This window comes from Myxocyprinus asiaticus, chromosome 33, assembly GCF_019703515.2.
Source record: "Myxocyprinus asiaticus isolate MX2 ecotype Aquarium Trade chromosome 33, UBuf_Myxa_2, whole genome shotgun sequence".
In the NCBI taxonomy this organism is placed as follows: domain Eukaryota; kingdom Metazoa; phylum Chordata; class Actinopteri; order Cypriniformes; family Catostomidae; genus Myxocyprinus; species Myxocyprinus asiaticus.
In genome coordinates, this window is record NC_059376.1 from 41,016,916 (window position 1) to 41,030,796 (window position 13,881).

Below are 13,881 nucleotides of genomic sequence, written 5' to 3' on the forward strand. Positions count from 1 at the left end.
TCAAGATGGCCGCCGATGTGGGATCGATGTTTCAATATTGGAAGAAATTTGATCTCCGGCGGCTTCAGGTTGGTCTTATTTTCTCACCTTTTTACACGACGCGATCATGTACAAGATAACGAACCATGCATTTGGTGCATTTTCGCTTTTGGCGACTTTACAGGGACGGGATTGTGGAGTTGCATTGATAGTTATTAGTAATTGATCCTCTTCTGGCTTTTGTTCGGTTCAATCATTGATCAGGAGCGCGCGAGAGCAGTGGCGGCACCATTGCGCACACTAACGCGCTTTAACGTCACCTTTAACGTTATTTTAACACTTCTAACGCGAGGTTTGTTGAAAACGGAAACTTTTAATGCTTTGGCTTGTCTGTTGAGTTTAACTTTTTATCAGCGTAATGTGTTTTATTCTAATAGAAATACGGAACGGTGACGCGCGCGACTCGTGATTAGGTAGTGTCGGTTTGCGATTCATCTCAGACTTTAAAAAATCAAATATTTTCGTATTTATTAGACCTTTATGTTGATTTGTATTTGTATTTATCTTGTTTATTGAGTTTATTAGTGTTTACATTATGAGCGTCATGAACGGAGCACCATTTGCGTTTCTATTTGTGAAAGTTTATGAATGTATTATTCAGTGTATGAACACCAGATGTATCTGCTATGGTGTTAATAGGAAATATTCGTGATATAAAACGTAATCTTGATATATGCATATGTACTTTAAATGCATTTGCTGACAAGTCCGGTAATGAATGTCATATCTTTGCACATAGCTTGTCTTGGTGTGCATATATAGCCATTAAATATTACGTGAAAAATAATTTTATCTTAATATACATTGGCTTTAAATGGACTTTTAAGTGGGCTATTTTGTTAAAATGCTTAGGATTCATTATTGAACATCATAGCCTGTCATATCTTGTATTGAGGTGGACAGTGTTGGGTTAGTTACTCTAAAAAAGTAATTAATTACTAACTACTAATTACATCTACAGTGTAATTAGATTACTGTACTAATTACTCAGTCTAAAAAGTAATTGCATTGCTTATTACTAATTACTTTCTAAAACCCTGATCAACCTCGACCAGATGAACAATACAAGGATAGACATGAAACTGTTCTTTTAATTCTTTCAAATAAATAATATAAAATCAAATAAATGATTCATGAACTGGCCAAAGAATTTAAGGGGGCAGCGTTAAATTAGAAAACATATATTTTAACAGTAGACATTAAATTTCACTATTGTTTTATATAGAATTGTACTACAGTCTATACAGTATTTCATGCAATTACATCAGAAGTAACTGTAAATGACTGAAAAATTAAGAGTAATCCCTTACTTTTTTCCAATGAAAAAGTAATTTAATTACAGTAATTAATTACTTAATAATGCATTACACCCAACACTGGATGTGGATAATTCACTAGGTTTTGTGCACTTTGTTATGGTAAATATTGCTATTGTTTGTATTTTCATGAAAGAATATTGCTAGAGACAATCGCAATTGTCATGAGAGTGTACAGTGTAACAGTGTGTCCTTTTAAAACGAGCGTTGCGGGTTGTGTAGGCTACACTTCATCCACACTGCTTGCCACGCGTCAAAATGCTAGAACGCACGCTGACTGTCTGCGTTCTGGAGTCCGGCGGACGCTCACATTATAATCTAGTAGGCTATCACAATTAGCTGCCAATGCATTGTAAACGCGTTCCAGATCTGGCACGACGCGTCGCACGTGTTCGCACTTTTCGGACTGTGTAATTGCATTCCCTGCTAATGTTTGTAAATCAGCCTCGGCCATCGGAAGGGCACAGACTCAGCCATATGATTGATGTTCTGTAACATAAGAAATGACAAGAGCATGCCAAGCCGGAGAGGAATCAGATCTGTGTGTGTGTGTGTGTGTGTGTGGCCAATTGTTATTGAAGCCTTTCCAAAGCAGACCTCATTATGTAGGTTGCTGTTGGAAGGTCTCTCATGTTTTTAATTTATCTACAATACAGAGAGACAGCGTGTATGGGGCATGTTCATACTGAGGTTATCCAAACCCTGGACCTATTCATGGACATAGAGAGCAAACATGTTTTCACTAAGTGCTCATTGGCACCAATATCGGATGGCTATTGTCAGGACTGTTGTTTTTACAATGTTAATAGCGCAACACCGTTTGTCTAAGGGAGAAGCAAATGTAGAATTTTGAAAAACCCATTGATCGACTGGTAGTCTGAATATTTGTAGGGACGTGTCCCCCTCAGTGTCTATGGTGAGGACAAGACAAGGGGTTCTGTGAATTGGTTTAATTGTTAGCATACTAAATATTCAAGATTGGTAACTCTAATGTTAATGTTTAAGGATCGGTCATAGAGAAACCCATATTGATCGACTACTAATCTGAATGTTGGAAAACATGTCCACCTCAATGCCTAAAATGTCCATTAGAGGACAGAAAAATTGGGTTCTCTGAATTAGTTCAGTTTTTAAAACAAAAAATGTAAAAACGTTCAAGTTAGTAAGTTAGTTTAGGTCTAGAATGTTTGATATAATGGCTGAATATTAATTTAAGTGTATATGTCATGAAACTCTTTTCAGTATTCATTTGTGATCTGACTTTGTTTAATCTTTATAAACTGCATTTCCGAAATCAATCTGTCATTGTTGCTTTGTTATGAATCAGCTGGTAAAACTAAATTTAACTTTGACAACCACACTAGTGGTGAAGTCTTTGATTCATGTTATTTTCCATGAATCCAGTGGGCTCGATATATGAATTGGCCACATTTGCACATCTAAGTCTCATGGTTTTGCTTTGTTTCCAGAGTTAGTCTAGGTCACACCTGGTTCAGGTTATTGATGTGTTCACCTGCAGCTTGTGACAGTTAGAGTAATATTTAATGCAACGTGAATGCAGCCTCCGAATGCTTCCACAGCATCTTACATGTTCTCTTTTCTTGTTAAAACAGATTAGGCATATGGGTGCATGCAAAAGCATATTGTGTTGTACCTGTTGTTAACAGTTGCACATGCAATCAAAATTTTTTTCTATAGGATGACTTCTTTAGGAGTAACTTTTTAATATATGAGAAAGCAATCCGACATTTGCACAATTTTGCATCCCTGGTGGATGCTTAAATTCCATGTGTAAATGAGTGCAAATCTGTGTCACATTATTTTACATTTTGTTTGGGGCTCATTTTGCAGATTGGGCTGATTGTGTTTAATTAAAACCTTTTTAACTTTAAGCAATGCTTTGATAATGAGTTGCAAGACCACTAGTCAGACATGACATGCACAGTGGGACAATAGTTGTTACTGAGGAGCTATTTGCTCACAAAACATCCTGAATGTTGTTCTGCTTGAGATATTATGTCACAAATGAATCTGCACAGAAGCTAATCCAAAATACAAATGTGTAATTCAGGGCAAGCACAAGCATTCTTTGAAAATACAGTGATTCTGCTTGTGTTAACTTGCACATACACATTCAGTGGCCCCAAAAATATTTCGAGGCTAAAACAAATGTATGAATTTCATTGCATTTTACAACAAAACCAAATGCTGCTAGACCTTAGAACTAATTTCACTATTAGGTGTCGTTCGGCACATTAACTATGGACATGTTCCACTAAGTTTGGCAACCAGAAAGTGACTAATATAGTACAATTTTAATCCAAACAAACATCTTTTTTGTTGAATGTTTTGCTTGAAAAGTGTGTTTTTGCTATATTTGTTTAAAATAAATAGTACTTGATATTTTGTTATATAGTGAATGCAATGATATTCATACATTTTCAGGTGTGACGTAGGTGTCTAAATACTCTTTGGGGCCACTGTGCATATTTTGGACACGTTCTTTCTTTTTAAATATTTACGAAACATCGCCTGTAACTCCATTATGAGTTGAGTCTGATGCTCTTATTGCTCACTTTGATGGTCTTTGTTATTCTACCATTTGGCCCCTGTGGGACATCACGTCCACGGCATCCCCCGGGGGCCCCTCACCCATTCTTGAACTTGGACTCCAACCAGATTCAGAGATAAAGTGTGGATGGGTGAAAGGGAAAGGACAAAAAATATCCAGGATATCTAAATCTCTTTGAGTGCATCTAAAACTTCACATATATTAACATCAACAAAAGCCTCAAGTTCAAATGTTCATTCCCCGAAGATCTCAAAGCATCCCATCAGTTATTTCCCAAAACCCCAGACCCCCCCCCTGAACGGACAGCGACTGCTTGTATTGACCAGCGGACTGATAAGTTTAGGAGTGGGGGGTGAATCTGAGGCTGACAGTTGATTTATGGCGCTCTTTGTCTATGTTGGTCTGTAGCGGAGCATCTGGCCGTGTCAGATGATGTTTTCGCGGGGGTCTGTGGCTTTTGACAGTCGCCTTGGTTGCTCTCATATTACATCATTTCATACAGCAGTTTCTGTATTGCCATTAATCCTCAAAGGTGTTTTGCCGATATTCCCTCCTGAATAGACCTTGCATGTTTGGTCTCATTGGGGAATTGTTCGAAAGGGGGAGTTTGGCGTCCTTTCTTGATATATGTAGAAACGGTTGGGCTTGTCAGTGGTTTGTCATGATATTCTTCCTCTATAATGAGTTTAAATGATTTTAAGCAGCATATCTTTAGATGCAGCTTATGAGTTAAATGCTCATTTTGCAACCAGGGTTTTAATCATTTAGAAAATTTCACTAGTTTCTTTTTTTTTTGCAATGCATTTTCAAACCGACATAAATTCTGAATTGTTCATAAGGAGGAATTTGTCATCCTCTCTCGATAAAAATAATGAACGATTGGGGTTATCTGTGGTTTGTCATGATGTTCTTCCACTAAAATGAGTTAAAATGACTCGCAGAGATGTCGATATGCATTATGTTTTACAGCCTGGATTGTTAGTTTTGAAAATATTGCAAGTTTTTATATTATGTAAATATTTTGATTTTCATTTCAAGTCTAGTTTAAGTTAGTTTTAATTGTTCATAAATAAGTTTTGCTTGTTTCTTTGAAACACGGCTGTTTTTATTTTCTTGTTTATTTTGTTTCAGTTTAGTTTTCATGCCTAGTAACACATCTGCATAAATCATATCTGCTTACAACAACACAGTTTATCAGAAAATGCTGCAAGAGAACTGTGATTGTTTTTTTTTACATGTCAGTCACACTGCCTCTCTTGCCTGATTGGGTTGTTCCTTCTGACAGAATAGACTGACTATCTAAAATCGTACTTGGGAGATTAATTAAATCAGACCATGCAGTGTTGATTGAAAATATGGGAACCTGTGTTTGCTTTTGTATTTTAGTGCACATTTGCAGTTTCAGGTTAGTTTTCGTTCTTTTGCAAACTCTTGTTTTTATTTGTATCATATTTTTTCACTGCAAGTTTTTGTCTTTGGTGTAGTTTTTTTAACGATTACAACCTTGCAGCTGTGTGCTTTGTCGAAGTCCTCATGGACAAATCACACTGTGAACTAAGGACAAAACGGCAAAAAATATTCCTCATTTAATCCGTTTCCTAAGCGATAGGACATGTCCTCATAAGAATGGACGCTGGGTTCCTCTAACCTCATAAAAGAGAGGACACAGAAATAGACGGGCTACAGGTTTTGGTGACCTTGGTTTCCACCGGTCTCAGGTCACACTGCCGTTGCCGTGGTAATTATTCACACCAGCCAGATGGCATTTCCGTGGGCACCATTGGAAAGGACAGGCCAAAAGGGCTCCGCCAGACACTTTTAGGGTGGAATTTGACCAATAGGGAACAGGCCTTCGAGGTCCTTCTGCGAACAGGGTGTTCTTTTTTGTCCCAAAGTGCATAGAGCTTTGGTGACCAATTTGGAAGTTACAGAAATATGCAAAGTGTTTGTGTGGATAACAAAAAGCAGTGGTATTATTTTTTAGCAGGGCTGGGAATTGCCACAGACCTCCCGTTTCCATATTACAATGATGTTTAGTAGCCAATTCAGTATATATGGGGATTTTTAAAGTATTGCGATTCTGTGAAGATTGCGATTTGATGTTACAATATATTCAGCTGTGTTAACCCTTTTTTTTCTTTGAAATAAAATATTAACTGAAAAGTTGTCTTACATGACAGTTCTTTCACTTTGTAATACAGAATTTTCAGGCAAAAGGTAGGTCTGTACAAAATTACCAGTTTTCATAATCAACTATTTGATGTGTTGTCTGAGCTATTTGACTAGTCGCGTTAAAAAATCCCACGTATATTTAGGCTGGATTATGTCCATCTGCTTTAAGATGCGTTTCCTAAGGATATATAGAAGTTAAGCTAGGCCCTCAACAAGATGTTCAACAAATGAAAAAGGCTAAATAACTATAACCTCTTTATCGCACAAAACCACTTCTGCGCATCTGTGACGTGGAATAACACGCTTTAATGTAACTGGAGCGTTTGGTATCACAGGGGGATCCTCGCTTCACTTTCAAAATTACAGGACTGTTTATAAATATGGCGGGCACACAACATGTAGTTCACGGCATCCAACGTTTTGATGAGCCTTTTTTATTGCAACTATTTATATGGCAGTGTCAGAAAGGAATCTGCAGAATGACTCATGAAAAATACTCTTGACAACACCTCACAAATAAACTTGTGGATTATGCATAATAACAGGAACACTGATCACAGAAGAGGACTTGACATCTGATAGTGTACAAGCAGCACTTAGATTTTAGATTTTAACTAAACGTTAAAATTTAAATAGACAAAACTTCTCTGAGAGAACCTGTTCTTGTGGAACTTGGCACAGGCCATCCATCCATCCATCCATTCACTTTTTCATTTATTTACCTACATCCATCCATCCATCCATCCATCCATCCACTTTTTCATTTATTTACCTACATCCATTCTTCCATCCATCCACTTTTCATTTATTTATCTACTTGCATCCATCCACTTTCATTTATTTACCTACATCCATTCTTCCATCCATCCACTTCATTTATTTACCTACTTGCATCCATCCACTTTTTCATTTATTTACCTACATCCATTCTTCCATCCATCCACTTCATTTATTTACCTACATCCATCCACTTTTTCATTTATTTACCTACATCCATCCATCCATCCACTTTTCATTTATTTATCTACTTGCATCCATCCACTTTCATTTATTTACCTACATCCATCCATCCATCCATCCATCCACTTTTCATTTATTTATCTACTTGCATCCATCCACTTTCATTTATTTACCTACATCCATCCATCCATCTGCTTTTTCAATTATTTCCTTCCATCCATCCATCCACTTTCATTTATTTACCTACATCCATTCATCCATCCATCCATCCACTTTTTCGTTTATTTACCTACATCCATCCACTTTTTCATTTATTTACCTACATCCATCCATCCATCCACTTTTTCATTTATTTACCTACATCCATCCACTTTTTCATTTATTTACCTACTTGTATCCATCCACTTTTTCATTTATTTACTTACTTGCATCCATCCACTTTTTCATTTACTTACCTACATCATCCATCCATCTGCTTTTTCAGTTATTTCCTTCCATCCATCCATCCATCTGCTTTTTCAATTATTTCCTTCCATCCATCCATCCATCCATCCACTTTCATTTATTTAGCTACATCCATTCATTCATCCATCCATCCACTTTTTTATTTATTTACCTACTTGCATCCATCCACTTTCATTTATTTACCTACTTGCATCCATCCACTTTTTCATTTATTTACCTACATCCATCCATCCATCCACTTTTTCATTTATTTATCTACTTGCATCCATCCACTTTCATTTATTTACCTACATCCATTCATCCATCCATCCATTTTTTTGTTTATTTACCTACATCCATCCATCCATCTGCTTTTTCAATTATTTCCTTCCATCCATCCACTTTCATTTATTTACCTACATCCATTCATTCATCCATCCATCTGCTTTCGTTTATTTACCTACATCCATCCATCCATCTGCTTTTTCAGTTATTTCCTTCCATCCATCCACTTTCATTATTTACCTACATCCATTCATTCATCCATCCATCCACTTTCGTTTATTTACCTACATCCATCCATCCATCTGCTTTTTCAGTTATTTCCTTCCATCCATCCACTTTCATTTACCTACCAACTCGCATCCATCTATCTGTACACTTTCATTTACCTACATCCATTCATCCATCCATCCACTTTTTCATTTACCTACATCCATCCATCTATCTGTACACTTTCATTTACCTACATCCATTCATCCATCCATCCACTTTTTCATTTATTTACCTACATCCATTCATCCATCTGCTTTTTCAATATCCATCCATCCACTTTTTAATTTACCTACATCCATCCATCCGTACACTTTCATTTATTTACCTACATCCATCCATCCACTTTTTATTTACCTACATCCATTCATCCATCCATCCACTTTTTCATTTATTTACCTACATCCATCCATCAATCCATCTGCTTTTTCAATTATTTCCATCCATCCATCCGTCCAATTTTTTACAATTAAAAAACTTATTTTAGGGACACAATTTAATCGTTTGTCTCAAGAATCGTGATTTGTGACAGAATCTATTTTTCTCCACCCCTAGTTTATAGTATTCTAAAGTTCATTACTTTTAACAGTTATTGAAGTTTGTTTTTTTGTTTTTATCTTCCCATAATTCTATTTCATAATTTAGATGAAGATAATTTTTTTTTTAATAAATAAAAAAAAAAAAAATACTTCTATTACAGTTTAATATGCAGCTATAAACCATTCTTAGGTTGCCTTCCTGAAGAGTATAAGCACTGTGACCCTGTGGCACTTTCAAAAGTGTATGGGCAATCCAGTGCAGAAATCACACGCTTCATCTTCAAGTTTTATACTCTAGTGCATACTAATTTTGTTGTCGTTGTTTTGCTGGTGTGAGAGGGGCTTGGTTTATCCAGGGCAAGTGTGAATCAGATCAGAAACAATTGTAGGAAGGCTGCAATTGTGCCACACACTGCATGACTCAGGCGTTTGCATGTCAGCTTTATTCCACAGAATGTGTCATTGGTTTCATCAAACAGTACTGTCACTCTTCGGCCTATGTGTGTGGCCATAGCCGCTGGGCCTCTTTGTGTTTTTGTTTGCTGAGAGCTTTTCCCCAACCAACTCCAATTGGCTGTGAAAAAGACTCATTTCAAGTTTGTACTCATTCAAGGAGGAGGGAGATCTGTGTTTATTGCTGTTATTGTTGTTGTCAAATGCTCTGGATCTGGAAATGGTTTAGAGATACTCTGCAAGGCGCTCAGGATTTACAGGGATAAAAGAACTAGTGAGAGGAAACCTTAGATACCCTCAGCAATGCTAAGTAACCAGTAGCATAAAAAAAACGACCAGCTATTAATACTATGGTCACATCCACACTAATCCATTTCCGTTTGAAAACGGTTCATTTTCAGTTGAAGAGCATTTTCTAAATGCTCAGTTTTCTGTGGAAAAAATAAACGGCCTTCTAGTATGGATGAGAGTCATGAAAGCAGCTAAATTAATGGGTTTTCACAAGAAAATGTGGATGTGGCAAGATAATGCATAAAGGTGAAGTATAGTAGCTTGAAAGATACACTACATACAGTATTATTGGAAATCAATAATGAAATTCACTCAGATGACATAATCGATGACTTTGGGTGAACTGTTTCTTTAAACACTTAATTTTCTGTGATGTTTTGAACATTGTTGTTTTTACATTTTTAAAGTAACCAAGGTTAAAGTAATAGTTCACCCAAAAATTTAATTTACTTCATTTACTCATCCTCATGCCATCCCAGATGTGTATAACTTTCTTCTGCAGAACTCAAATGAAGATTTTTAGATGAATATATCAGCTCTGTAGGTTCATACAATGCAAGTGAATGGGTGCCAAAATTTTGAAGCTCCAAAATGCACTGAAGTCAGCATAACAGTTGACATATGACACCAGTGGTTAAATCAATATCTTCAGAAGCGATATGATTATGAAAAAGATCACTTTTACATTCTTCTTGTGTTTTTGGTGATTCACATTATTCATGCATATTGCCCCCTACTGGGCAGGGAGAAGAATTTCAAGCAAAAAAAATGACTTAAATATTGATCTGTTTCACACCCACACCTATCATATCACTTCTGAAAATACAGATTAAAACACTGGAGTCTTATGGATTACTTTTATGCTGCCTTTATGTGCTTTTTGGAGCTGCAGAATTTTGGCAACCATTCACTTGCATTGTATGGACCTACAGAGCTGAGATATTCTATAAAATCATAATTTGTGTTCTGCAGAAGAAAGTCACATCTGGGATGGCATGAGGGTGAGTAAATGATGAGAGAATTTTCAGTTTTGGGTGAACTGTCCCTTTAAGTTGTCTAGCTAACTGAAATGGAAGAGGTTTTGATGAAAAGGCAAGAAGCATTTGCGATTGTCTTCGAAGCATCAGTTAGGATGGGTTGAAATTATTAACAAATCACTATACGCATATTTTGCCAGTAAAAGTAGCTGTGTAATTTCAGCTATTTTTGCCAGCAGAAAAAACCTTGTTGAGCCCTGCTGACCATTATTAGATTATGTCGAATCAGAAACTCATATTTAAACTCGAGCTTCTGTCAGTGCTGAGAAATAAACATTGCAAGTATGCACCCTAATGTCTTACCCTTCGCAAAATAAGCTGCTTAGAACAATCTATCATCCATCAAACTAGCAGACTGGAAATTCCATCTCTCTCTCTGTGAACCTTCGGTGAAGGAAACAAAGAGAAGAGAAAAGCGTAGAGAAAAGGCTTTTATGGTGTGTGCAAATTGAGTTGTGAAGATCCTGGAGTCACATTCCCCCCGCTCCCCCGACAACATTAGAGGAGATGTGAAACTGACTCAAGATTTAAGCAGTTTAACCTTCCTCTGTAGAATTAGCGCTCAAGACTTCAAAGCCGATACTTCAGCGCGAGCAATGGAATGATAAACCGGTTTTCGCACGGCGCCAGACGCCTGTTCACGGAGAGAGAGAGCCAGTCTGTCATGAAACAGTGCCTTAATCGCTGTGACCCTCCTGGGGCTTGATTTTCATACCTGTCCACACTTATTTTCCCCCATTCACTGACACTGTTCTGGGATTAACCCTGCATACATGTGCTTTGGTACTGTAGTGCACTTTTTTATAACGTTGGTGGATTATATCTTCAACTACACAAAGCCAATGGTTCAACAGTGCTGTTATTCTTGGTTTCCTTGAGTGCATTGATCTTAAGTTAGTAGCATTGGAAACTCCAATTTATTTCAGTGAAATAGTTCATTCAAAGAGTTTGTGATTGCATTGTGCCACACTATTGTTAATATTTCTGCAGTACTGTATGTGTACTTTTTAGTATGCATGGAATACCTGGATGACAAAATGAGCAGTATACTGCGATGTGTAGTGCATGCCACATTGCAATGTGCTCAACTTGACCTTCCGTTTCCTGTGTGACTAATGAACTGAGTATTATCATCCACGACTGATTATTTGATCAGACTGCAAAAAGTAAAGATGTGTTTTTAATTACCGTATGTAGATTTTTAGGTTCAAGTTTTTTACACAGTTATTTACAGAAAATTTAATCAAAAATGCAAAATAACCATATTTGTATCTGTGATACTAACTCACACCACTCCACTCACTGAATTGAAAATGCAATTCAGTTTGAGGTCATGTGACAAATTTGTAGCCTACTGCTGTTTGAATTGTTTATCATTGGTTCACATGAATGTTGGAATTGGATGTGCCCAAGATGGTGAAAAGTACTTCAAATCAAACATTTAATATTCCTGCGATAATAAAAAAAAATGCAATGCAAGTTCAAGTTCAAAATGTCCTTGATAGACCTAGAAAACCTGGTGTTGAATGTTCAAATTCTTTAAATGATGGCCAAAAATACATAATCAAATGTTTCAATGCTCCAATGACAGACAAAAATATTTAACACGGAACGTTCAAACTCTGATGATGGGCAAAAATAATCAAATGTTTGAATGATCCTATGATGGACCAAATATTTGAAATTGAATGCTTAAACTCTTATTATGGCCAAAAATACTCAGTAACATATTTGAATGTTCCTGTGATGGACAAAAATACTTAAACACTTATTATGGCCAAAAATATGCAATCAAATGTTTGTATGCTCCTATGCTGGAAAAAAAATACTTAAAATTCAATGCTCAAACTCTCTTATGATGGCCGAAAATATTTAGAATCGAACATTCAAATGCTCCTGTGATGGCCCAGAATACTTCAGATTGAATGTTTGAATCTTTCTATGATATTTGAACATTCAATTTGAAACGTGCCAACAGTATGTGTTTCTAGATTGGCAGCTCTAGGTTTTGAAACACAGACAGTGTGTGTGTGTAAGAGAGGTGCAGCACCATACACACGGTAAAACCATGACAGACACACTTTCTTAAGCTGGGTTTTCCTCTAAATCCTTAACAATGTCCCAAAAGCTCCAATCCTCAATTTTTCCCCATCGATCCATGTTGGAGTCTGATAGTCCTTCATGGCAATGAATCTCTGCATTTTCATATTAATACCTGGTGCTCCGACACCCTTGGGTATGCCGATGGTCTCAGCACTTCAGTAAATAATGAGGTTTTAACAAAACTTCAGGGAGACATTAGTCTACCGCACCAGCGAGGTAAAGGCCCGGCTCTCAGTGGCAGCCTAAAACCGATAGCATCCACATTAACCACCGCATGAGAGTGAATGAGCTAATGGTTCATCTGTTGGAGTTTAAAGCTGTGTCTTCTCCCCGCTGGCAGCCAAAGACCAAGCCGGTGAAGTCATATTGAGCTGTGTACCTGTACGGCAGCCCTCTTTATTTGTTTTGACTGTCTGATGGCAGATGTATTGAGCACCGGCCTTTCTTGTTCATTTTACAGAGGGCTTATTGAATCCCTCCCATTCTTCTTTTTGCTCTCTCTCTCTCTCTCGGCTCTTTGGCTCTTTTATATCAGGCAGTTCTTCAGTCACCATAATTCAGCTTGCTATTGTCCATTCTGCCCTTCAGGGATAAAAGGAGACCCCATGATTGGGTATGTGTGTTTGTAAGTGGCTGCACGTGCAATGTGTTTGTATTTTGTTGTCCTTACCACCCGGTGTAGTAGCACTAACCCATGATTTTGTATTCCTTTATATTCGAATAAAAATAGCATTATAAAACAAACTAAATATTTTGTTTACAACTCTGCTATCAGAAGGGCTAAAGCAGAATCAAAATACCTCACTGTTTATATTTAAAGGTTATTAATGGTGTTAGCAAAGGCAAGCATCACTATTACTGTAGTTCATACTTACGGTTAGGGGTTTGTTCAGAACCTTAACCCAAAGTATTACATTTTGGGCCCACAGAGTTTGTGCTACGGACATCAGTCTTGCAGCTTGTTGAGAAGAGGTGTGCTATTACTTTTCTGATTTTAGTGACAAGTGGGGTGAAAAAAAATCCCACGGATTTGCAATACATCGACTTAACCAATGGTGTGAGATTGTCTTTGAGTCATTAAGTCATAGAGTGTGTTTACATGCACACCAATACGCAACTATCAAAAATCAGCTTATTCAAAACAATCAAACAATGCAAGAAAAACGCGTTTACATGAGACTTGAAATCAAGGGGTTATTCTTTGCTTTTGATGTCAAAACGCTGGTAAAGGTGTTTACTTGGAATGCGAAATGGGGTAGTGGGCAAAAACCTGCTTGTGCAAAGTGGTTGCTTAAACCGCTTATTACCCCAACAAAGGAAAACTGTTTACATGACCTTGCACGTTGTTGGCTCATTAAGCATATTCGGTGTAAGATTATGCATGTACATGTGCTCATTAATGC

The 13,881-nt window shown here is 37.1% G+C and overlaps 1 protein-coding gene across 1 annotated transcript in view; it reads left to right on the plus strand.

Annotated features, from left to right (window-relative positions):
- The window catches only part of LOC127423773 (homeobox protein cut-like 2), a 212,818-nt gene continuing 198,937 nt past the window's right edge, over positions 1-13,881 (plus strand). The window contains exon 1 of the mRNA XM_051668331.1: positions 1-68. Coding sequence (XP_051524291.1) covers positions 6-68 — 63 coding nt within the window. The 5' untranslated portion in view covers positions 1-5. The remainder of the gene's footprint in view (positions 69-13,881) is intronic.